Genomic DNA, 27,797 nt, shown 5'->3' with positions numbered 1-27,797 from the left:
ACGCCTGAAGGTAATGATTCTACTCACCAGAACAAATGCAAAAAGCTGTAGTTGTTCTGGTGACTATAGTGTCCCTTTAAGTATGCGAAGGTAGTGAAAGGAGCCGAACGATGCTTGCGTTCGTGTGGTTGAAAGAACTAAAAGCCTGTACCCATGGGAGCAAACTAATTTTGTACGTGCGGTAATTTGAACAGTGCCAAACGCCTATAGAATATACAAATTGAATAGGAATAGACCCAAACCGTGATGACGCTGAAGAGTGCGACCGCGGCCTGGCGGTAAGGGTCTGACTTACGGTTGACAACGATCCGCACCGACACCAGTCTCTGAGCAAGCTGGAGGAGGCAGCGGGCTTGTAGCGTTTGAGCAGTCAGCTAAGCAGAACAGAGACAGGAGCCAGGGACTAGGAAAACTGGTTAGAGACCGCAAAATGGCTACTTTTTTTTTTTTTCAACTCGCCAGACCAACAATGGTAAACTGGGAGAGGATTGGCAGCCCTTTTAACCCCTTAAGGACACATGACATGTGTGACATGTCACGATTCCCTTTTATTCCAGAAGTTTGGTCCTTAAGGGGTTAAAGGGTATCAAAGCCCCTCCCACAACTACAGGTGTGTGTGTGTGTGTGTGTTATATATATATGTATATATATATAAATTTCTTAATTTTTTTTTCTTTGATCATGCGTTTACATTTGTATAAGCAGGTGAAAAAGTTTCTTCCAATGTTCATTTTGAACAATCGTTGCTGTATATACGGTTTTACTTTTCAACTATTTCATAAACTTGCATATCACATTTTGGCTTTATTCAGGATCCTCACATCTCAAGATTGGAGGTAGGCGTCCCACAATTCACAGGCCTTCATTATTTTTTGCTTTTTTTTTTACCCTATCCCTGTCTGAACAAGAGTGATACCTGGGTCTCAAAATCTGCCATTGTGCAAACTCTAGTTGATTTCCAATTTCTGGCTATTAATATAATTGCCATTATCAGGATATCTAATGTGAATTTAAAGGGACAGCTCAGTCACCATAACAATGTCATATAAATAAAGTTATGGTGCCAGGAGGCCCCCAGGCGCGCTATTGCTTTAGAGGGTTAAACTGTTCTCGAACTAGCTTCTGAATGACCATCAAAGACTCCGCAGATTGACTGAGAGTGGTCAGCTAACTCTCTCAGCCAATCAGTGACTCCCATTCACACTGGCCTGGATATGGCTTTTTAAAAAATAAAAGAAAAAAAAATTAAGACTGTTTTATGAATGGGGAGTCACTGATTGCTGGATATACCACCAGTCAGAGAGTTAAGCATGCTGTCTGTACCCAGATGCAAAAGGAGCTTAGTGATGTTTACACCCAGTTACCAGCATTTCCAAGGAATTACCTGTATTTTTGAAGATTGATACTTGGTATCCATGGCCATGTGCAGTGTCTATTAGTACATAGGTAGCTAAAAGTACCTTCATGTCATCATTGATGTACCATCTCATTATGTTTTCTGAAATGCTGATTTTAAAGTGTTTTGTTTTAATGTATTTTCTAATTATGGAAACTTTTCAAATCATCATAGGTTGCATTAGCATATTGTAAATAGTGTAATTATTGGCTGATACAGTTTGTGACAAGCTATACTTGTGTTTTGATTGACAAGAAAACCTTAGCCCTAGACTGCAATGATCACAATTGCTAAACATAAAATGCATAATTCTACCCAGGGCTCAATTGTGCCATGGATCTTCCAGACTTACATTGGTGAGTAACACTTAGAGCAGAACTGCCACCACCCCCTTCTGAAAAATGTATATTTCGGGTAGAATCTTTACAAATATTGACTGTTGGAAATTCACTGAAATTACAACCGTGTCGAGAGATACTGAGACAAAGTAGGGACTTCTTTGTCCCTGTTTATTTCCTACACCAGACAAGTCTAGACACTGGGCGGAGCTACAGCTGTCTAGAAGTATTAATTCCTGTGTTCTGTTAATCGTGAAATCATTGCCTTTTATGTGAACGGCTAGTGGATTCTGGCTCATCACATCATTCCTTGTATAGTGTGCAAGCTCCTGTTGCACATTCTATTGCCCGAATGCCAGGTAACCGCCTTAACCCAACTTACTTGGAGCCAGGGGTGTACATGGAGCATTTGGCACCCGGGGCGGATCCGATATTTGGCACCCCCTCCATAGCTAAAAATTTTTTAAACACCTGCAATTTTTTTTACATTTATTTAGCACCAAGCAGTGTTTGTGTATTTGAATGTAAGCATGTTTTTGGTATGGAGTATGTGAGAGTGAATGTACGTGTGTTTGCACGTATTGACATTTGAATGCAAGTGTGCATATTTCTGTAGTGTGGTTTTTGAATATGGTGGTGTGTTTTTATGTAATGTTGACATTTGGATGCAGGGTTGTATTTGTGTGTTGTGTAGGCGAAATGCTGAGATGTGTGCACATATACTCTCATATACACAGACACAGGCACACATACAGACACACTGACACATACACACACTGACCCAGATACACATACTAACACACATGTATAAGTGTGTGTGTTTGTATGAATGCAGTGTGTTTGTATAGTGAATGCAGTGCGTGTGCTTGTATAGTGGGAGACGGGGACTAAATACCTTGGCTCCCTGGTGCAGAACTGCAGACCATGAATCACGCGAGACACAATCAGAGCGTTGCCGTAGTAACCCGTGGCAACGCTCTGATTGATCAGGGCTCGCGAGACACATGGTCTGCAGCTCTGCACATTGTGGAGCTGCAGACCAGTGTCTGCGATGGGTGCAGGAGGGGCATCTCACCTGGCGGCATATCGAGCAAGCCGCCGTGCCCCCTCCTGGTGAACCTGCCCCCCCTTAGTACGCCACTGTTTGGAGCAGCTTTTTTAAAGATCTTAGAACAAATTATGTTTCATCTCACAATGAGACCTTTGTCAAGTGACCAATACATTAATTCCAAGAATTTGATTGTACTGAGATTTTTGAAGATAGTATTAACTGCTGTTTATGTGAGCACCTACCAGGACTTAATATTGATGTCTCCAGTCCCTATCTTGCATGTTAATAAGACCAGTGTCTGATATGACTGTCCTACAGCCAGTATCTCTTTAAAAGAAATCACTTTTTTTTTTTTTTTTTTTTTAAGATTTCTAGGTAGGCGCACATAAAAAGCTTCTCATAGAGAAGCATTGGTGGCAGTTTGCCGTGCATGCATGTGCCCTTCCTTCTAATTATGAGAAAAATTGCATTTGTTGGGTGATCAGTAATTACAGGAGCTTCAACAAGTCTTACTACTGGATTACTGGTAAGGGGTTTATTTTTCAGGAACCCAGAAATCTAAGTACCATATATACTAGAGTGTAAGCCGACTTTTTCAGCAATTTTTTTAGCGGGGGGGCGCTAGATTTCGGTGACCGGGTTACCATGGCTACGCACCGCGCACCACGCAGACCGCGCACACACTCTGCATTATATACACGCACGCACACACACTCTGCATTATATGCGCACTCTGCATTATATGCGCGCGCGCACACAGCTCCCCTGTCTAAACACACTGCATCCACTACATGTGGCATGTATATTTTGTGCATTTACCGTAAAATAGTTAATTTTTTTCAAAATGGTAAATGTACAGAATATCGGCAAGTTATCTGCCTGAAAGTTCAGATTATCAACTCTAAAAAAAATCAATATCGGTCAAGGAGGGGGGGCGGGGAGAAGGGGGAAAGGGACCACTATGGAGGGGTGGGGCGGGGAGAAGGTGGAAAGGGACCACTAAGAAGGTGGGGGGGGGGGGAGAAAAAATCAGCAAAGACTATTTTCCTTTTGCTTTAAATGTGTTTTCTTAGATCAGGTTTTAGCAAATAAGTGCACAGTCTGTAATGGGACTGTAACTCCCATTAGTCATGGGATAATCTGAAGATTTGCATTGCATTTTGATACCAGTAGCTGCTGCATTTCTGACCCTAGGCTTTTACTCGAGTTAATACGTTTCCCATTTTTTTGTGGTAAAATTAGGTGCCTCTGCTTATATTCGGGTCGGCTTATACTCGAGTATACGGTAAACTATAGAACATTCCACCATTTAAAAATAAAGTATTCATAATGCTGTAATGTTTCTTTTTACGGAAGTCTCCATTTAAAAAAGCTTTAATATGGGGGCGCGGAGCCTGGCATCCAGACAGAGCGGTTGTGCTGAACCTCAGCTCCCGCTCTAATCTACTCTTTTAGGGGTAAAACCCCGACAAAAACGGCACAATCGCCCACTGGAGGGAAGCCATCATGAAGGGGATACCCGGGGGACTCACCCAACACAAAAAACAAGCCTGTAACCCCCCCGGGACCCGACAACAAGCCCTGAGGCCTGCCGGAGATCGAGCTTCGGGGAGGCGGGCGCTCTCCGGGCTGACTGACCTGGACACTGGTTCCTCGAGGCCGACATCTCCTACCCCCCCCCCCCCCCTATGGACCGATGGGGGTCATCTCGGTCCGCACAAAGCGACATGAGGGGCAATCGAGGGCTGACATCACAGCTTGGCACACCGCAGCACACGGGCAGCCGAACACATGGTGCAACCAAAATGGCGGCGGCATCTAAATTAGGTGCACTAAACGGTGCACCTGCAAGGGGGACTCACAACGACATAATGCAGCGCGTGGACGCTGCGTTTGCCCGATTTTGGCACAACTTATACGAAAAGCTGCACGCACACCCGGCAGCCCAGCACACCACCACAAAAAAAGGCAAGCAGAGTCGTCCCCATAGGAACACGGGAAAAATACTACGGCACCGGCAGCCGGAACGCAAGCATCGAGACGCGCAGGGAGGGAAGAGGCGCTCTACTCCAGGCAAGGCCGCAGCCCCCAAGATACCTGACCAACAGAAGCGGCGAGGTCGCAACGGGAGCTCCGGCTGCCAAGTTTCTCACAGAGCCATGACCTCAAGACAGGGGGCCCGAGCATGCAGCCTCACGAAGTCGGTCACTGATCCGACCCAGAACTGGGTGTCCTGTGTGCCAGACCCATATCCGGCAAGACTCCCACTACAGCTCCCACATCACCCTTACCCACCTCTGTGGACGCCTTCTCAGAACACCCAGTGGCCCCCTTACAGAGTGGGAATTGGCTAAAGAGGACTGCCTGACCAACACCGACCCACACCCAACTGGGCTTACAATTGGTGGACTCTCGTTGCACGTTTACCTGCACTCCGGACAGCCCTGTGCTTATGACCTCCATGGTACCCAGTCTTGCTGTGACCCGCCGTAACTGGGAACAGCGACCGGTACAGAAAGCACCTTCTGCTTACTCTTTTTGTTTTATATCTTTAAACATAATTTAACACGCTGATGTGTCATCTTAGGTCTAAACCTTTGTTGCCTAGGTCTAAGCATTAATGAGACACAAAGTTTAAAATTGACTAGCATAGTATAAAGCATTAACACAAGCAAGCCACTAGCCCTTGAGTATACTAACGTCTGGTCTTAACTCAGTGGGATATTGTAAACGTCTATAACATGCTTAAGCAACTGTAATAATATGCAAATATTCATGCCTAGATCAACTCCAAGAGAAGACCTATAGACAAGCAAAATGTACAATAAATGTACATTTAACATGAAAGCGTGGTACACTACACTCGACTTACCCTTAACCCTTTATATGTTAGTCTTAACGCCTATAAGCGGAACTTCGATCAGCTTGGTTACACATATCGTTTAATACTCAACTTGTTCATATCCTGATTTTCATAACAAAAAAGTGCAAAGTTTTTCTCATGCCATACCTGTGATATAAAATGTCTATGTATCTGCTTGCACCAGCTGTCGTGGCAGTGCAAACATGTCTGTTATCTTTATGCACAAATAAAATAAAGAATTAAAAAAAAAAAAAAAAGCTTTAATATGGGGGGGGGCGGAGCCGACCAGCAAACCAAGCAGACGTGCAGAGCTGAAGCTCCGTGCCACTAAGCCCAATAACCGCAGCGAACCGGGTGTCACACCACCGGTTTTCGACTATACACCCCCACAACATAATGGGGAAACGGGCCAAGAAGAATAAAACAGCCCTGGCCTCAGGATCCCGAAATATCGGCGATTATATGCAGGGAGGCCTCCAGCGCATGGCGCCCAAAATGGCGGACCAGCAAACAGGGATCTCGTCGTCCGATGAGGAACCCTCTCTGGACACGCTAGATGAGATCACCCCGGCCGGGGGCCTACATAACGAATCCTCCGACGAGGAGAACAACATCCCAGCTACAAAGGGTGACATTAAAACACTGCTCCGGGACATACGCAAGATATTCCAGGCAGATTTCGCGATCCTGCGAGAGGACATGCTTACGCTCACCGGGCGTATTAAAGCCACAGAGGAGACATCCACACACCTCCAGGCTGAGCAGGCCTCACTCACCGCAGAACAGAAAAAACTAACAGACTCCCAAGCTACGTTAACACAAAAACTGGCTGAATGTGAAGATCGCAGTCGCAGCAGAAATATTAAAATCAGAGGCATCCCTACCACGGTGGAGAGGTCAGAACTGCCACAATTCGTGAGACGCCTACTGCAGCATATTCTTCCCCACAAGCAAGCCAGAAGCATCCTGGTGGACAACATATACAGAACAAGCAGGCAGGGCAGACAGCCCCAGCAAACACACAGCGACGTTATAGTGCAACTCGTCACACAGCTGGATAAAGCGGCAATAATGTCGGCGGTCAGGGAAACACCCTCTCTGTCATTCGAACAACATACTCTGACTTTTTATAACGATCTCTCCAGGACCACCATGCTATGGCGACAAACAATGCGCCAGGTCACCAGCGTACTACGACAGAAGAAGATACCGTGCCGCTGGGGCACACCACGCTCCCTGCAAGTCACCTTGGAGGGAACGGTCCACAAGCTACACTCACCAGCAGAGGGCCAACGGTTCATAACCCAGCGGGGCATCGCTACACAGGCGGAACCAGGAAGAGGCAGCCCTCGACGACAGCAATGGGATGTGGACAACATCACCCCGTTTGAACCGCGCAGAGGTCCCCACACGGCCACTGCAGACTCAGAGGACTGATCCATAGAGACTGTTAACATTAAGCCTCATAGAGGCACTGGACACTACCAAGTTACATACCCTCCCTAGCTAGGACCAGACCGAACACAGCACAGGCTAGCCTTACGTGAGCTACTCCCCTTCTCTTACATTTATACTACCGCATAGATAATGTTACCACTTAAAAACAACTAAGGGTCAGACAGTACTTACACCAGCAGCACATGCCAATTTGCCAACACCCACAGCTAAACATTTACCACAATACTATTTTCAAGGGTAAACCCCAGATGAAACACGAGATGGCTCCGTAGAGGATGACCTCCCTGCTGGCAGCGATACATGAGCGCCCACCTCACGAGAACGCAGGTCACCTTAAGCCCCACCACACGCCACATACAACTTGGAACCCTGTAACTACCCTCCTTATACACTAACCCAAAGCCCCAGAAAACGCCAGCACCCACCCCAACAAGCCCTATATACATGTCGAATGCCGGCCCTGTGAAACCACCAGTCAACCTCCTGAGGCACTAACCACAGTCCCAGAGGGTCAGACACTAAGACGGCACAGTACATGTGAGAAAACCAGCCCATATATAATTTAATAAAAATGTTATCACTGTTAATACTTAGCTATTTAGGTATGTTATGTCTACTTATTTACTGTATTTACCTTATTAACCTTACTAAAGAATATAAAACAAGTTAAGCCCCAGAGGGATTAGTTCAGATACCACAACACAATAGCAAAACTTAAAGGACCACTCTAGTGCCAGGAAAGCATACTCGTTTTCCTGGCACTAGAGTGCCCTGAGGGTGCCCCCACCCTCAGGGACCCCCTCCCGCCCGGCTCTGGAAAGGGGAAAGGGGTTAAATCTTACCTTTTTCCAGCGCTGGGCGGAGAGATCTCCTCCTGCTCTCCTCCTCCGATCCTCCCCGTCGGCTGAATGCGCACGCGCGGCAAGAGCTGCGCGCGCATTCAGCCGGTCACATAGGAAAGCATTCATAATGCTTTCCTATGGACGCTTGCGTGCTCTCACTGTGATTTTCACAGTGAGAATCACGCAAGCGCCTCTAGCGGCTGTCAGTGAGACAGCCACTAGAGGACATAGGGGGAAGGCTTAACCCATTCATAAACATAGCAGTTTCTCTGAAACTGCTATGTTTATGAAAAAATGGGTTAACCCTAGAAGGACCTGGCACCCAGACCACCTCATTAAGCTGAAGTGGTCTGGGTGCCTAGAGTGGTCCTTTAACTCATGCAAACTAACCGCATATACGCTATTTTGCTGCTGTAAAGTTATCTATGAAAGTTAAATATGCATGTTTTTGTTAACATACTTACCATTTAAAAAAAAAAGTGGATAACAAGATTACTGTACCTTTTTTGCATGTGCAAATCCACAAATAAAATAAAGAATTAAAAAAAAAAAAAAAAAGCTTTAATATGATGAGAAAATATGTAGATTATTTATTTAATATTTTCTGAACAAACATAGACATTGACAATAAACAACGTATTTGTAATCACAGGTCATTTCAAATGGCTATAGATGTAACATGTTTTATGGGTGGGTGGTTGTTTTTTTTATTTTTATTTTTTTCTGGTCATCCAATAGTCAGAACAGTGTTCCTGAATTGATTTACTGCCAAACCAACATTCTTCAATTGTCAGTAAAAGTAAAAGGTAGAATAGGGACAGGCAAAGGGATCTTGATTGGTCAGTCCCGACCGAGACTAATAATGTGGTTTAGACCAACCTGGGCTGCATTGATAGGTTGTTGGTATTTTGGTCAGGTTAGCCATGCACAGTCGGCCAATTACTGTTGTCCAAGTTGGACAAATGTGACATTGATAATGTGGAAGTATAAATTTCTGCATTGTAAATGCAGCATAGGTAGCGGCAGTGTGCTTGGCATATGTTGTCAGACAGCTTCCAAATTGTGGGACATTATCGGAGCTGTAGACGTTGCATTATGTGGCATTCTTTAACACCGTGAGTGACAGCCTCTTAATCCTTGCATAAAGACCAAAGTTGCCTTCACAGGCGAGCTACAAGAATGCTACACGTTGTGATTTGCAGGTCTCTCCTCATCCTCCCTGCTGTTTTAGAATGGAGAAATCAAGTAAAAGTATATTTACATTGAGTCTTCTCTAACCAGCAGAACTGTCGTAGTGCTGTAACATGAGTTAGAGCTATTTACAGGAGACCTGCTAGCTACAACAACCTGGCAGATTCTTAAACAAATCTCCTGTAGTGTTTGGAGACTGTTTCTTTAAGGCAGATTTGTCACCTTTGGCATTCTTTGACTATTTTACAAAGACCCTCTAAGATGACATCCACACTTGCTTTGTGTTGGTGCAACTGAAGTGGAGTTATCCTTACCTGAATCTCTCTATTACAGGCACCATCATATTCTTTCTAAAGCTCCCGGACCTTCATTTGCCAGGAGCTGTGCCCCTGCTCTGTCCCCCCCCCCCCCCCCAAAAAAAATCTTGCCTGGATCTCCATAGTACCAGAGCCACATCTGGCCTCAAAAGGTTGTCTTCATTGAGTTGAAGCAGTTCTAATATAGCTTATCTCAGTGGAAAGCAGGGCTATGGATGCGTGCACCCTAAAATGGTTTGACCAATTACTCTGGGAGGTGTAGCTACTACAGCAGGCTGTAGTAGTTATGGTGTTTGGAGAATTCCTTTAAAACTGAGCCCAGAGCTGAAGGGGTTTCTTACCAATTTAAAAGTGCACCTGTAATGTATTTTATTAGTTAAGGGAGTGCTTTTCTTTATTTTTTTTTTTATTTTTTTTTTTGCCCAGCTTAGGGACGCTTATTCAAGAAAGGCGAACCTCTTCTGCCTTGCCAACACACTGGCTTTGTTGCCAGCATGCAGACAAGAGTAGAGTGATGTCTGCATTGGTTAAGGGGTTATCATAACAACTAAATCGCCTGCAGTGTGTGGAGAATAGAAAGACTGCCTGTGGGAGGCCTTTTCTACTCACTTGCCAGTCACCTCTTTGGTATAGTGTATGCCAATCAATTGACTGACAGCTGTGGGAAAGACCTATTTTTAAATGTTTTTTCTCCCAATCCATACATTTTCCAGCAAACATTCTAGCACAATGTATATATGAAATGATTATATGTACCACGAAAGAGGGATACCAGTTACAGCTGGTCTCTACTATTGACTTTGATTCACTCAAATCTCTAACCAGCAGCATCTCAAGTTTCAATGGGAGCATTATTGGTTACCATGGCAACCAAGGTAGTGTGAGAGCTGCCACTGGCTGGAGAGAAGTTGCTAAGTCCAATAAACCTAACAGTGAGGGGCAATATCAGGCTGCTCTAGCTGTCACTGTCCTAGTATAGGTTGCCATGTAACTAACTAGTTATGCCCACCTGCACTCAAGACAGATCAGAACTAGCACCTGACCATGCAAGAAAAATTCCTTGTTCCTTTTGCACTCTGCCAAAAATAAATATTAATGCTAAGAATTGGCTTGCCATCCAATACGAAACAAAAGCAAAACCACTGCTCAACTGAAAGGGTTAGTGGCTAATTTGTTTTATTCCTATAAGTTAGGACCTTTTGGGTCTGAAACGATTTTGGCTCTGGCTCTGCCCTCTGGTGCAGTTCATCATGCCAAGGTTGTTCATACTAATGAAGCTGCAATGATTTCTGCTGGAGCATGGTGTTTTTGTGTTTTCTTTGTTTAATAATGTTCCTTAAAGGGACACTATAGTCACCAGAACTACAGCTTACTGGTGAGTATAATAGCTCCCTTCAGGCATTTTCATGTAAACACTACCTTAGTCAGAGAAAAGGCAGTGTTTACATTGCCCCAAGGGCCACTGTTTCAAGTGGCCACTCCTTAGCTGGCCACTGGAGGGGCTTCCTGGCTCAGGGCTGCACAGTAAGCAGCCCTGCCGTTCAGCGCCCCTACGCTCTGAATGGAGACGCTGAATCTTCCTCATAGAGATGCATTGATTCAATGCATCTCTATGAGAAGGTCCTGATTAGCCAAAACACTGTTTGGTCCCGCCCCATGCCGATTTTGATTTGACTTTTAGTCCTTTCAACCGCACGAACGCAAGCATCGTTCGGCTCCTTTCACTACCTTCGCATACTTAAAGGGACACTATAGTCACCAGAACAACTACAGCTTATTGAATTTGTTCTGGTGAGTAGAATCATTACCTTCAGGTGTTTTGCTGTAAACACGGTCTTTTCAGAGAAAATGCAGTGTTTACATTACAGCCTAGTGATAACTTCACTGGCCACTCCTCAAATGGCTGTTACGGAGTTCCTTCCTGGGTCATGGCTGCCAAAAATGCATCCAAATATTCAGTGTCTCCACCCTCTGCATGCAGACACTGAACTTTCCTCATAGAGATGTATTGATTCAATGCATCTCTATGAGAAGGTCCTGATTGGCCAAAACACTGTGTGGTCCCGCCCCATGCTGATTTTAGCGAAAGCATTTGATTGGCCAAAATTTGCCCATTTTTCATGTCACAAAGGGTGCAGAGCCAGCGCTGGCGGGTCAATAAGGGGAGTTTTAAACTTTTTAATTGGGGAGGGGTGGGGGGGAGGGCAAGCCACCTAAATGGCGGGTTAAACATTATAGGGTCAGGAATACATGTTTGCACCTTTGAAGAAGAAGAAAAAAAAAACTCGTCACACAACGCTAAATTGTTCTAGCAAATGAATAGATTTCGTTTTATTGGTTTTAAAGTTGCAGTACATATTTCTGTACATATTTTCAAATATCTGACGTATTCGCATTGTCTGGTGTGATATTGGAGTATGGCTGGTCATTTGGGGATTAATCCATAGGCAGATGCCCGGGTAATTATCTTAAAATTCCCTGTCCTTTAGCAATGATGCTAGAGCAGTATATAAATTTTGTGTTACAGGCATAGTTATGCTGGTTGTTTATTTTTTTTAATCTGATATCTTTAGTATTTATAAGTCCACCATTTCTTCCCAACCTGCACTGTTCCACGTTTGTTTCCACCTCAAAAATACTGTGCATGTCATGACTTTGATTTCTGTGAGTTATAGTTCAGCTGTTTCTTTTTTACAGTACCATGTCCGACATTTAAAGAACACTATAGTCGACAAACCAGCTTCCGCTTAATGAAGCCATATTGGTGCATACATCATGACTCTGCAGTCTCACTGCTCAAATCTGCCATCCAGGAGTTAAATCACTTTGTGTATGCAGTATGTCACACCTCCCTGCAAGTAATGCGCACAGTCTTACTAGACACTTCCTTTATAGTATATTCTGTTTGTACATTGTATGTTCTTTTAAATAAGTTATTTTCTTATTTAACAAATAGGTTAACATCTGATTTGAAATGAAACCCTTTATCTTTTCCTTTGCAGGCTGTGTATCACAGCCAGGAAAAGTGTAGCTAGTGCTGCCTAAACAGAAGCAAAAGTGATTTAATTCCTAAATGACAGAGAATTGAGTAGAGCAACTTCAAAGGCATAATCTATACATCAAAACTGCTTCATTAAGCTAAAGCTTGTTTTGTCCCTTTAATTTAAAGTTACACTCTAGGCAGTATAGCCACTTTAGCCCACGGTATTGGTTATGGTGGCAATATGCCCCTGGTGCTGTGCCCAAAGTGCAATATTGTCAGACTGCTCCTGGTAAGCAGTTATGATTTCACATTTGTAATGTCAATTTTGGCCAGTTTTGGGTCCATTTATTGCCTGAACAGAAATAGTGATGGACTTTATATTGCTGTTGTGGAAGTGTTGCTTAAGAACTCTGTTCAGCTGAATGGCCAAATCAACTGTAAAGGTGATGGTGTAGTCCTCCTTCTCTCCCCTCAATGTGCCTTTCATACTATCCTCCCTGTCCTATCCTTTACTTCCTTTGAAGTTCACACTGTCAGTCTATTTAAACCCACTCCTCCAAGAATTGCCATCATTTATCCACCCCCTGGTCATCATAGGCTATTCATTGAACACTTTTCTTCCTGGCTACCCTATTTCCTGTCCTCTAGCACTCCTTCCCTAATTCTTGGGGATTTTAATATCCCAATCAACAACCCCAACTGCCCTGATGCCTCTTGTCTGCTCTTTGTAACCTCCTCTGTTGGACTCTCTCAGTGGTATAATTCAGCAACGTGGGAACACTCTTGACCTTATCTTCACCAATCTCTGTACCACCTCTAATCTCTCAAATGTTCCATTTCCTCTATCTGACCACCATCTGCTGTCCATTGACATCCACATACCCTGTACCCACAGTTCACCACATCAGTCTTGCTGAAACCTCAATTCTCTTGACCTACAGTGATTCTCCACCAACCTCCAGTCTCCTTTCACCTATCACAAATCTCACCTGCCCTAACACTGCAACCTCCCTCTACAACTCCACTCTTTCCTCTCAACTAGATATCATTGCACCTACTACACTTAAACACAGCAAGCTGATCTGATTCCTCCAAAAATGTTGCTTTATAGTGCATCTGACTTCCTCCGCTATAAATGTATGCTGCACTCCTACAGTCTGGCACTTTCCTCTTCAAAAGGAAACTACATCAATACACTCATAACCACACTCTCCCATTAGCCCAAACAACAGTTTCATGCTTTTAACTCTTCTTCGCCCTGTTGTGCCTCCTCCTTCTACCAACTTGACCACCACAAACTTTGCAACTCACTTCACTGAGAAGATTTCTACAATCGGGAGATCGCTCAACTCTCCCCATCCATTACCAACTTTTCACCTAACCACACTCCCTCAGCTGTCCTATGCTCATTTGCACCCGCTACAGCAGAAGAGGTTTCTGCTCTGTTCCTCTCGCCCCACCACCTGTTCCCTCAATCATATTCCCTTGTCTCTCATCCGCACTTTGTCTCCTTCTCTTGCTCTGCAGTTCACTAAAATTTTCAATCTCTCCTAGCACCCTTCATTTACCCTTCAAACGTGCAATCGTAACCCCGATTCTGAAAAATCTGACCACAATTCCCTCTCCAACAACCGCCCTATCTTGCTACCGTTTGTTTGTCGCCAAGATCCTTGAGAGAATTGTGTATGCGAGATTGACAGACTTGCTCGATTCCAACTCTGTGCTTGACCCGCTTCAATCTGGATTCCACGCTCGTCACTCTGTTGAAACAGCTGTGACCAAAGTATACAATGATGGTATCACTGCAAAATTCTGTGACCACTACTCTATCCTAATTCTCCTCTACCTTTCTGCTGCATTTGACAGTTGATCATCAGCTTCTTCTCATCCTCTGTAATCTGTCTACGAGATACCGCTCTCTCCTGGTGCTCCTTCAGCCCAATCCCTCTCTGTTGGTGTTTCCCAAGGGTCTGTCCTTGATTTGTTCTCAATCTACCCTGCCTCCCTTGGTAAACTCATTAGCTCCTTCAGCTTCCAGTATCTTTTCTATGCAGATGGCGCAAATTTACCTGTCCTCCCTGGATATCTCACCACCCCTCTTGACTTGTGTCTCTGGCTGCCTCTCTGCTATTTCCAACTGGGTAGCTGCTCGTTTCCTCAAACTGAATCTGTCCAAATCAGAACTTCTGGTCTTTCCTCCATCAAGTGTTGCTACTCCCTTGTCTGTCAATGGTGCTACCATCCGCTCTACCTCTCAAGCTCGCTGCCTAGGTGTTCCCTTCGTCAGTCCCTACATTGGCTTCCTGTGAGATTTAGGACTCAATATAAGGTCCCTGATCTTGCTCACAAATCTCTGCACAATGCTGCTCCGACCTAATTATCCTCACTAATACACAAATATGTCTCATCTATGCACCTCCGCTCTGCCAGAGACCTACATCTAACCTCTGTTCATACTCCTACCCCTAATGCTGGCTTTAAAGACTTCTCTAGGGCTGCACCATTCCCATGGAACGCCCTTCCCCTCTGTGTGAGACTTTCATCCACTCCTTTAAAAAAATCTTTGATAACTTACTTTTTTAGGAAAGCATGTCAATTAAACTGTGAACAGCTTTCCCTCCCCGCACCCTAATTCCTCTCCTGCAACCGTCATCAAAACAGTAAGCCCTCAATGAATACTATCCTAGCAACCTACTTTTCTACCATACCCTTACCCTTTGTGTCACTATACCCCACTCCCTCTAGCATGTAAGCTCATTGAGCAGGGCCATCAATCCCTCAGTTCCTGTGCGTCCAACTTGCCTTGTTAAAAAAAAAAAGGTGTTAGTTCACCTGTTGTACAGCGCTACAGAACTTGTTGGCGCTTTATAAATAATAATCATTCTCTGTACTTTGTGCGTATATAAAATACAAGATTTAGCGCACTCACTCATTCATTATACCTCAATTTCAAGGCTCACAGAATGTGTTTTATTTAAAAATAACTCACCCAGGCAAAAATAGGGGTTTAGTTGCATCCAGCCTGTTAAACACACCTGATTTCTTTAAAAAAAAAAAAAAAAAGGTCAATGAATACATAAAGCTATTTTTTCCCCCCCTATCATCCATACTTTTCACTGGTATAAATAATAATGGTCCCATGCTTCGTTAGTAAGTTTGATTTCTGTTGTTCTGCAAGAAAGGCAATTGAAGAAGTTGTGAAACTGTGTCCCTTGTTTCTGCTAATCAGTTATAACCTGATCGCTTTCCTGACAAGCCAGCCTATGAATAGCATTCAGCTCACTATTTATAGAGCTTTGACCCAGGGCATGATGGGAGAGCAACCCTGAACTGTAAACAGTGTAAGGGATGGAGTACTGATTTTTAACCTTGTCCTAGCTACCCACTGAGTCTATAACTCTGTTCAGAAGTGCATAGAAGTAGCAGTGGTGGTGCTTATAGCAGTCTGATGTTGATTCATACAGCTGATCTGTAGTAGGAGAGTGTCTTGCTTTGTGCAAGAAAGACCTGTTTCTCCACTGTTCTCATTATTTTGAGTACAATGTGTAAGTAGTATTGCATGGTTAAATGAGATTGATGCGTTGATTGGTCTGATGATGATAGATGTGTCTATCAAAATCATGATTATTTGTCCAGAAGTAGTGCTTTTTGAAACCCCATAAATCATCAATGTCTTACAATGAAACACAAAACAATAAATGCTAACTCATGCTGTAGACCAGGGTAGAGATTTTTACTGCTCATATTTTACCTGGTGAATTACATCATATTGCTGTTGCATTAGAGTTGTGTAAAATAATACATATGGTGTCAGGTTGTGTGTGGGTATTTTTATTTTTTATTTTGCTGGGCAGGGGGGAAAATTGTGAGATCATTGTACCATAACCTGTCATGTGCATACATGATTATGGTGCTTGGGGTGTGCAGTCAATATTCGGTATCAAAAAAACACTTTGAAAGGGGTTACCGGTAGTTTATGTGGGGGGAGAGGGACAGCTTAATTGTTATGCTAACAGAAGTCTTTTGAAAGTGTTTCATGAATGATTTCTAAATTTCTTTAAAAATCCACTAGCTAGATGAGAATTTCTGAATTTCACATACATGCTAATCTGTAATAATCCAGTTTAATGTTGTAACCTGTTACTCTTTCTACAGATTCGTAACATGGTGGCTGTGCTTGAAGTGATCTCCAGTCTGGAGAGGTATCCAATTACCAAAGAGGCACTGGAGGTTGGTTTTGACTTTTTTCAACTTAAAAAAATAAATAAATAAACTTGCTCTCAAATTTTGATGACAAGCTACCCATAAAATTAGTTTTACTGTTTTATATTGTAAGGATGTTTAAAGGACCACTATAAGCATCCAACAACTTCAGCTCAATGAAGTGGTCTGGGTGCCAAGTCCCTCTAGTTTTAACCCTGCAGCTGTAAACATGGCAATTTCAGAGAAACTGCTATGTTTCACTGAGGGTTAATCCAGCCTCTAGTGGCTGTCTCACTGACAGGCGCTTCCGCGATTCTCACTGAAAATCAGTGAGAAGACGCTGGATGTCCATAGGAAAGCATTGAGTACTATCTGTTTATATTTATATAGATCTCTATCTATATGGATTCAGTGTAACAGGTCATTCTAAACAAGGTAACACTTGCATTCTGATGATGGGATATAACTGCAATTATTTGTTAAATATTTGCAGTTATAAGTCAATTAACTCCTTAAGGACGCAGGACGTTCTATGCCGTCCTTAAGAGGGTGGCTCTAAACGCCGCAGGATGGCATAAAACGTCCTGGGCGTCCTTGCCGCTCACGTGGCCGGCAGCATTACCGCGCTGCAGATCGTGGTCAGGGGCATGCCTGGCCCCCCAGGCAGACTCCGATCGTAGTGACAGGCTGTCACTGCGATCGGTATTTACCATGTCTCAGCCGATTTTAAAATTGGCTGACACTTGGAGCCGCAGCATTTTCCAGTGCAGGTTGTGGTCGGGGAACATGCCTGGCCCCCCAGGCAGTGACCGCGATCTTCTCAGCTTGATCGCCGAGACAGCTCGCTGGGATCACTTATCCTGTGTGTCAGCCAATGATCTCAAATCACTGGCTGACACTGTCTCTGCTCCTCTCCTCCCCTCTGAACCCCTTAGGTTAAAAACAAAATAAATTAGTTACAAATAAAATATACTTAGAATATATATATATATATATATATATATATATATATATATATATATTATGTGTGTAAGAATTTTACATAATTAGGTCCTTTTATTAATTAAAAATTAATAATTTGCTAGCACTATATTTAACCCTATAACTTTCCAAGCCACCATAAAACCTGTACATGGGGGGTACTGTTTTACTCAGGAGACATCGCTGAACACAAATATTTGTGTTTCAAAACCGTAAAATGTATTACAACGATGATATTGTCAGTGAAAGTGATGTTTTTTGCATTTTTCACACAAACGGCACTTACACTGACGATATTATTGCTGTAATACCTTTTACTGTTTTGAAACACAAATATTTGTGTTCAGCAAAGCCTCATGAGTATAACAGTACCCCTCATGTACAGGTTTTATGGTGTTTTCAAAAGTTACAGAGTCAAATATAAGGCTTGCGTTTCAGTTTTTTCACATTGAAATTCGCCAGATTGGTTACGTTGCCTTTGAGACCGTATGGTAACCCAGGAATAAGAATTTCCCCCATGATGGCATACCATTTGCAAAAGTAGACAACCCAAGGTATTACATATGAGGTATGTCCAGTCTTTTTAGTAGCCACTTATTTGAACGCCAATTTTGGCCAGTGTTTGTGACTGAGTTTTTTTTGCATTTTTCACACACAAACAAATATTAACACTAACTTTGGCCAGTGTTTAGGACATACCCCATTTGCAATACGTTGGGTTGTCTACTATTGCAAATGGTATGCCATCATGGGGGTAATTCTCATTCCTGGGCTACCATACAGTCTCAAAGGCAACGTAACCAGTCTGGTGAATTACAATGTGAAAAAACTGGAAAATGTAACATGTTATATTTGACCCTGTAACTTCCCAAAACACTATAAAAACCTGTACATAGGGGGTACTGTTTTACACGTGAGACATCGCTGAATACAAATGTGTATTTTATTGCAGTAAAAGCAAACAGTATTTTGACATTCACAGTTAAAATGTCACGTAGAACTAAGAACATTTTTAAAAAATCTTATTTTCTCCCATATTTTTATATTTTATTCATATTAAATTATGTTCCATACCTACCGGAGCCCCACTAATGTCAAGGCGGCAACACCAGAACCACACAACTAACAGATCGTGATTAGAGATGTGGGGTGGCGCCCTTTGGCAGAGTTGGTGTACCCTAATCCACTAATGATGTACTGAACAAAATGCACATTTGAAATTGTAACCCCATGACCTGGGGAACGTGTATGGGAACTTAATGTACCAAACCGCATGTGGACTTGTCCCCCTCCCCTTTTCTGTCTCTGTACCCTAAATAAGAAAATGTTCAATAAAAAGACGATTGAGGAAAAAAAAAAAAAATGATGTTCCATACCTAAATATTTGATGAAAGCCCTGTTTCCAAGTGTGGGTGCATTTTAATATGAGGTGAATTACGGTTGGACAGACATGTAGCACAAATGCCAGGTTTTGTTTACGTTTTGTTTTGATCACAACTTGTACGTTTGGCTGCGTCCTTAAGGGGTTAAAAGGACACTTACAGGCCCCCGAACCACTGCATCTTAATGTTGTAGTTTCAGGCCATATAGACGATCCTTGAAGCCTCAGAAAAGACAATTTTTGCATTGCTACCTAAATCCACCTCTAGTGGCTGCCTGCATGGAGACACTAAACTTTCACTATAGAGATGTATTGACTCAGGAAATGTTGATGGGTGCAGTGTGGTGATTTTGTCAAAGTGGTGCCGGCAGACATTTCGTTCTCTGCTGACAGCTGTGCTGATCAGCCTATTTCACAATAGTATTGATCAACTATGTATAAGTTGATACTGACATGCATGGCTGCTGTCTGATTTATTCATCCTGTGTTGTAAATGAAGCTTCAACTAGGGGGTAAATTGCATACCCCATAGTTCTGTGCAGGACACAGAAGGAAGGATCTACCTCAAGCTGCAATCATCTTATTTAAAGGTCCAGTATAGCACTATAGGGTTTTTCGGTCTCTTCGGCGCTGGGGAAATCTCCTCCCTCTTCCGACATCAGCGCTGAATGCGCACATTCCATCAGTCCATAGGAAAGCATTACTCAATGCTTTCCTATGGACGTCGGCGTCTTCTCACTAAGCGCGGAAGCGCCTCTAGCGACTGTCAATGAGATGGCTACTAGAGGCTGGATTAACGCTAATGTAAACATAGCAGTTTCTCTGAAACTGCTATGTTTACAGCTGCAGGGTTAACACTAGATGGACCTGGCACCCAGACCACTTAATTGAGCTGAAGTGGTCTGGCTGCCTATAGTGGTCCTTTAAGATAGTTCGGGCATCTTGGAGAGTATATTTGTGTTGTTTTTTATCTTTGTTTTTTGTTTTTTTATGTTTAATCACCCAAAAAGTTGGATTTGCAAGGAAGTTCACATGCTGCTGTAAAAGATGGTGCAACTTTTTTTTTTTTTTTTTTTAAACAGCATTTATTAAAGATGGTGAATCTAATCTACATTGTCCTTTATAAGGTATTCACAAACTTTCACAAAATGTAGGAGCCAGGCAAAACTTGCCCACCCAATCTTAATTTGATGTGTGTAGCAGTGTGGATACTACCTCAATACGGTAGGTCACAAAAGTTGTAACCTACTAGCATTTTGACAATCCTCTTCTAGGAGTGTCTCTGTCCTATTATGATGATGATGATGATGATGATGATGTTATTTATATAGCACCATCAAATTCCGCAGCGCTTTACAATGGGTGGACGAACAGACAAGCTGGACACACAGGAACAGAGAGCTTGAGTGCCCTGCTTAATGAGCTCACATGCTAGAGGGAGTGGGGTAAAATGACACAAAAAGGTAAGGATAGTATTAGACTAATGACAGTTGCAGAAGAGGAATCAGTCGGGAGCTATTAACAGGGCAGGTTGCTGGCACTTGTGATATGTTTTGCTTTGATAGTTTGTGATTCAGTCACATAAACTGCATCCTGGTCTCCCATTCTCCATCTTTAATGTTGCTGTGCTCTCTGCATGGCTTTGATAACTGATCTTATGGAGAACACTCTGGGTACCTCAGTTTGTTCCAGAACTGATGAAAGAATTCCAGGTTGCTACTAATTAACAGGATAATCAGTGGAGTATATATATATATATATATATATATATATATATATATATATATATATATATATATATATATATATATATATATATATATATATATATATATATATATTTCATTGCTCTTTCCCTTTTATTAAATGTAACTTGCCCCTTCTCATCTGTCACTATAACCATGCCTTCCATTCTTTATAATGTTTTGTGTTTTATGGAGACCCTCCCGTTTTCTTAATCTTTGTCAGTGTGTGGGGCAGAGTTGTGGAGTCAGAAGCAATTTTGTGATCATCATATCATATAATTTACTATAAATATTTTTTTTAATAAAACATGATGAGAAAATGAAAGAAAAAAAAGACACCTCTTCTAACTTTGACCCTCAAAATCTGTTGCGCCTCTACAGTAGCCAAAAAACACCCGTGCTTAAATAGTTTCTAAATTTTGGAGTTTAAAAATACCCAATGTTAACATGTTCTTAGCTTTTTTTTGGAAAGTTATAGGGCTATAAGTACACGTAGGATATCGGTGTTTCGAAATATATATCTTTAAAATTTGTCAAGTGACATTGTAACACTATCTGTCATAAATCTCTGAATCACACCTCACATGTACATTATTTTTTTTAAAGTGCACAACCCAGAGTATTCAATATGGAGTATGTACAGTCTTTTTTAGTAGCCACTTACACAAACACTTGCCAAAGTTAGCATTTATATTTGTTTGTGTGTTAAAAATGCAAAAAACAATTATGAACGCTAACTTTGGCCAGTGTTTGTGACTCCGTGGCTACTAAAAAAGACTGAACATACCCTATTTGCAAAACCTTGGGTTGTCTTCTTTTGCACATGGTATGCCATCAGGGGGTGAATTCTCATTCCTGGGCTTCCATATGCTCTCAAAGGCAACATAACTAATCTGGCAAATTTCAATGTGAAAAAATGGAAAACCACGCCTTATTTGATTAACTTTCAATAACACTATAAAACCTGTACATGAGAGGGTACTATTATACTCTGGAGACTTCCCTGAACACTAATATTAGTGTTTTCAAAACGGTAAAACGTATCACAACAATATCAGTGAAAACAACACTTTCACTGACAATATCATTGCTGTGATATGTTTTACTGTTTTGAAATACTAATATTTGTGTTCAGCAAAGTCTACCAAGTAAAACAGTAACCCCCATGTACAGGTTTTAGGGTGTCTTGGAAAGTTACAAGGTTAAATATAGTGCTAGCAAATTAAATTATCTGTACTTTCAGCCAGGGTTGTCAGGCAGGTCCCCCAAATTGCAATCAATAAAATTACTTATGTAAAAATATTACATAAATATGCATGTAGAATTAAAAAATATATATATATATTTATATATATATCTACGTGTATATTTATGAAATTAGTTATGTAATTATGTAAATGGACATCTGTATATTATGTATTTTTTATATATTAATATAATTTCATTCTACGTGTATTTTGATATAAATATCAAAATACAGTTAGAATAAAATGACATATAATTAATTTTTTTTAATTAAAATTATTTTTTTTATAATCTGTGTATTTTTATACTAATATATGTAAGTATTAATTAAATATATATATATATATATAGGATGTTATATATGATAGATATATCTCTATATCTATCTCTGAGAATTTTTTTTTTATTTTTTTTTACTTTTTTTCTCCAGCAGGGGGACTGCCTGTCAGTTCAGGCAGTCCTCCTGCAGGCAGATGCCTGGACTCCTATTGTGGCTATGTGACCGCTCTTTCAGAGCAATCACATGGCTCGGGGGGCTGTCTGGGCGACCCGACAGTCAGGGGGGTTATTGCAGGATGCCTCGACATCGAGGCATTGCTGCAGTACCCTTAGAGTGGCTGGAAGCGATCATATTTGCAGAGGTCAGCGGTAGTTAACAAACTTTTTTTTGTCTGACGTACCCTGTACGTCCGCTGTCACTAAGAGGTAAATGGGGTCTTAATCTAAATTAGGAGTCGAATACATGTTTGTATTCCTAATGCTATACTTTTCCTTTAACTGAGCTTGGGTTTTGTACTACCAAAGAAATTAGGGGCCTCTACCCAGTGCAGTTTGTAGAGTTTAGGTCATAACTTTATTCCAGCTGTAAATAGCTCTAGCTGAGTAAACTATTTCACTTGTGTGTTTAACAGTTTGACTTGCACAGTCAACATATAGATTTTTATCTATAGTATAAATTTTGCATAACATGCACTTATATCGTTTTACCCCAAAGCATTGGCCTGTAACCTTATGACAAAAGTAGAGGTAGCTAATGTGCTTGAGTGGTTTGCACTGCAGCAAAAAGAAAAATCTTTTGCAACATTTTGTTATATGTTGGCAATACATAAATACGACTACTAAAAAAGTTTTACTTATTTCTCAGCACTTTACAACTGATAGGAAGTCCATGCTCAAACGAGCTTACAATCTAGGATGTAAATTGAGGAAGGCAGGAAGGCAGACACATATTTAGCTGTCTAAATGCATAAGGACACTTACTGGTGAGGTGGTCTGACCGAAGTTCTAAGGTATTGACATTACCACTCTTCTAACTAGTTTGAAAAAAAAATGTGGTAGGTCTTGTGCCATAAAATACACTTCATTCTTTGTGTAAATAGTACAGCAATTACTGTCCCGATTATTTATTGTTTTAATTTGTAAAAATTATTTAAAGAGACACTAAAGTCCCCAAAACAACTTTAGCTTAATTAAGCTGTTTTTGTGTATATAGCATTTCTTTGAAGTTTCACTGCTCTATTTTGTCATTTAGGAATTAAATCACTTTGTGTCTGTCCATGAACCCCTAGTCACATCTCCCCTGACACTGACAGACGCAGCCTGCATGAAAAAAAATGGTTTCATTTTAAATCAGATGTAACTTACTTTAAAAGTGTTTTTTTTTTTTTTTTTTTTTTTCTCCATGTAAATTTAACTTTAATCACACATCTGGGGTGGGGGTACTCTTGCAGGGTCTAGGAAACTATTAAAAGAGCAGGAGATGAAACATTCTAAATTAAACAGTATTTGCAATAAAGGAAGTGTTAACACTAGATGACTCTGAAGACTGTGCAAGTCACATGCAGGGAGGTGTGACCAGGGCTGCATAAACAAAGTGAATTAATACCTAAATGGCAGATAATTGAGCAGTGAGACTGCAGGGACATAATATATACACCAACACTGCTTTAATAAGCTAAAGTTGTTTTGGTGCCTATAGTGTTCCTTAAATAAACTGTTTTGACATTTTTATTACACATAACGAACCACGGATGATGGTATTAGTTGTTTAGATGTCCTCTACTTTTTATGAAGTACAATGGATATAAAGGATTCATTTCAGCAAGGCCTTTCCTTACTCAATGTCTTTTGCGTTGTTTCTTCTCTTCTTCCCACAGGAAACACGACTAGGAAAACTGATCAATGATGTTCGGAAGAAGACCAGCAACGAGGATCTTGCTAAGCGTGCAAAGAAGTTACTTCGGAGCTGGCAAAAGCTGATAGAGCCTGTAGCCCAGAGTGAGCCATCTGCTAGGGGCAATGCTAATCCTCCTGGTTCTGCTAATGGAGGTGGCTCCCACAATTGCAAAGCAGAGACTGCGCCAACAGCACTACTGAGTGGGAAGCCCATCCAAGAGCTGAAAGCTAGGAATGACATCCTGAGAGCACATTCGCCAAAAGCTGAAAAGCTTGCCAACCGAAAGAAGAAAGGGGAAACTAGAGATGGTACCCAAGGGACTGCTTGTAAGGTTGCTAAGGCCAGCCATGAGCTTTTGCAAAACTCCCTGTCCCCTCCAACCAATGGAATTGGGGGCAGCCCTGCTGAGAGTCTCCCTAGCCCATTCGATATAGGCTTACAGACAAATCGGATTGACCCTGCTGAGAATGACAAACAGGTCAAAATCCCAGTGAATGCCGTCCGGCCTCACACCAACTCCCCCGGACTTGTTAAACACCCAAGCACTTCTTCCTTGCTAAAAGCAGCAGTGCTTCAGCAGCACAGTGGGGGTTTGGAGGATGCCTCTTCTCATCAACCACGAAGTCCTCGCTGTGCCTCCTTCAGCCCTCGTGGCAATAGGCCAGAACTTGTTGCACGGCAGCACACCACATATGCACCAAAGGGTTCTGTGCCCAGCCCCTCACAGAGGCTGCCGGGTGTAGACGCTGCACTTGCTCCCTCTTACCAATCTCCTGCTCACCCATCTACACCCCCTGCCATAGCAAAAAGACTAGAGTCCCCTAGAAGGGACATGATGGCAGTTTCCTCCCCACACAGGTTGATAGAGCAATTATCCTCAGCTGATTGCCAGCACACACCCCGGACATCACAACAGCACACACCCCATGGGGCTCGTACTTGTCTGCCCAATATAGACACCCAAACACCGCGCACTGGTTTTTCGCCAGAGGCCTCCAAAATGGACAGTGATGATGCTGCATCTGGTTCTGACAGCCAGAAGAGGAAAAAATCTCGGGGTCGGGGTGAGCAGGAGGGACTTTTGACAGATGGGACTAGTAAACCAGCACGGGTAAAAAGGGAGCGTATGCTAAAATTCGACTTTATGACTGGGCAAATTAAACCTCTTACAAACAAAGACCCATCTCAAGCAGAGAGTTCAGCCCCTTCAGAACAGCACAGAACTGAGACAGACAAGCAGGATCCAAAACTAGGCCTGCCAAATCCCTTTGAACAGACTAACTGGAAGGAATTGTCTCGAAACGAGATTATCCAATCCTATCTCAACCGGCAGAGCAGCTTGTTGTCTTCCTCTGGTGTGCAAACGCAGAGTGCTCACTATTACATGTCTGAATATTTAAAACAGGAGGAATGCACTAAGAGGGAAGCAAGAAAGACTCATGTTTTAGTCCCACTTGTTCTTCCTAGTGACCTGCCTGGACGAACCAGGGATGTCACTAGCGTTGACTTAGACAGAATACACAACCAACATTGGCCTGGTGTCAATGGCTGTCATGATACAAATGGCAACTGGTATAATTGGACGAAAGGCATCTCCTTGGACCCTCATGGTGATGGTGGTAGATTAAACATCTTGCCTTATGTCTGCCTAGACTGAGCTCCTGTCCCAAATCTGCTTTGTCATATCTGCGGTTTTCACTGCAAAATCATGGGTCGCCGTACGACCACAGCTCAACACAGAAGATTTAGATGAGTAGTCTTCCCCCTTCCCTCTCCCCTCTGTTGCTGGGGAAGGGGGTTGGTGGGTGGTAAATAGAGCCTGGAAAAGCAGAGATGAGTTTTGCGGCTACTAAATCTTGGGAATGAATGTCCCGTCAGTGCCCCCCTCCCCTCCATGTTTGCTGCACCCATTCTTTTGCGCAATATGCTGCTACCAGTTTAACACAATAAAAGGATGACAGAAAGGAGTAAAGAAATGCATTGGAAAGGTGTGCAAGGGGGTAAACTAGGAGTTTTCAAAACTCTTATAGCAAATGAGCTATAATAAAAACAAGAAAAATAAATAAAAATAAAGTGTTAAGTCTGAACCAACCCTGAAATTGCAAGAAAGTGAGTTTTTCCAGTATCTGCAAATAGACTGGAATAAAAAAAAATCTATTCTATATATATATATATGTATGACAGGTACCTAAAAGCTTATGTGAAAGAGGATTTAAATAAGTCAAAGAAGAGAAGTTACCATAGCGAAGTATACATTTATTTATTTGAGTTAACTTTTCTTCCTTTTCAGATTTTATTATTTCCATTAAAATTGAGTAAAGCGTCTGAAGAGCAGACTTGCAAAAACTTAAGTATTCCTAGCATCGTAACTGGTTCCTTAATTGTGAAATGGGAAAGTGAGTTTTCAATTTGATCTCCCCTCTCCCTTTTTTGTTTTTATATATGTATATTTTTTTCTTTATTTAATTAGATTTTGTTCAGTCTCCAATAGTTATCGGCAGGCCTGAACATTCCAAAGCAATCCACATTTTAGGTTAAAATATCCAACTTCTCTCCAAGCAGTTGCAAATGAAAGCACACGAGGCTAAGGTGTCAATTTTATTTTTGAATTTATGTATAACCCCCACCCCCCCCCCCCCCCCCTTTTTTTTTTCAGTAAAAATGAGAATTCCCACAATTTATATCCAACAGTCTGTGTTCGACCCCTCCCCCCTCCTTTTATAAAACATGCTTTGTTTTATCCCATAATGAATACACCTGACATTCATTCAATTCCATAGGTTAAATAAAGTAGTAGACAGATGGTGCTACCAGCTTCTAAATTATCCACTGAATACAGAAAGGGCCTGGTTGGATGCTGGGGGGAAAGCAAAAAAAAAAAACTTAAAAATAAAACTACTTGCTACCATTCCTTTTTAGATGTAATCTGCCTTATGGGATATCCATCAAACGCGATTAAATTTTTTTCTTTTTTGCAAAAAACAAAGCCTTAGTTGAATGTACAGTAAGACTTCTGTGTTTATGATATGCAGAAGAAAGCAACTTTGCTAACTTGGTCCTATCAGTGGACGACTTGTGATATAAATGTGGAAACCATAATAAAAAAAAAATACAATTTGTGCATAGCCTTGTAATTGTTCTTCCCCCTAACTTTTTAAGTGTTGATTAGATGAATCTTGTGCTCAGTCTTTCACCAAATGGTTGTTGGGGAGAGCTAACATGATATCTCCTTGTGTTCTATGACTTTTTGATTTGGTTCAAGATAGAATTCAGTAAATGGATCTCCGTACATTTAATGCTACATTACACTAATATTGGTTGGTTCACCTCATTCCTTGAATCTTATAAGTTCCATGGTTTATCATGTTTGCAATTAAACTTCACCGCTCAATGACACACACTTCATGATAGAGCTAACAACCTGTTTTTGTTTTCCTTGGGAAACTACATTTTTTTAACATTTCAATTCTGCCTAACTGTACCTGTGAATTCTCAATGCTTGTATAAATCTGTAATAAGTGGGGTTGTTAATGTTATTAATTCCAAGTTTACAACTTGTGAGTTAAAGTTTATTTCAGAATCTAATAACCCTGCTTATGGTAAGATCTTCCTTTTGAAATTTTACAA

At 41.8% G+C, this 27,797-nt stretch overlaps 1 protein-coding gene across 6 annotated transcripts in view; it reads left to right on the top strand.

Moving 5' to 3' along the window:
* The window catches only part of MED26 (mediator complex subunit 26), a 49,669-nt gene extending 22,513 nt beyond the window's left edge, over positions 1-27,156 (top strand). For 4 of the 6 annotated variants that reach the window (XM_063455419.1, XM_063455417.1, XM_063455418.1 and 1 more), the window contains 2 exons: positions 16,595-16,669; positions 24,151-27,156. In XM_063455419.1, coding sequence (XP_063311489.1) covers positions 16,604-16,669; positions 24,151-25,827 — 1,743 coding nt within the window. In that variant the 5' untranslated portion in view covers positions 16,595-16,603 and the 3' untranslated portion in view covers positions 25,828-27,156. Of the gene's footprint in view, positions 1-15,875; positions 15,985-16,357; positions 16,402-16,594; positions 16,670-24,150 lie in introns of those variants that run through there. The other 2 variants (XM_063455420.1, XM_063455422.1) reach the window with 2 other exon arrangements.
* Positions 27,157-27,797: the final 641 nt, after the last annotated feature.

Source organism: Pelobates fuscus, chromosome 5 (assembly GCF_036172605.1).
Source record: "Pelobates fuscus isolate aPelFus1 chromosome 5, aPelFus1.pri, whole genome shotgun sequence".
NCBI lineage: Eukaryota > Metazoa > Chordata > Amphibia > Anura > Pelobatidae > Pelobates > Pelobates fuscus.
This window is presented reverse-complemented; position numbering and strand designations above follow the sequence as displayed.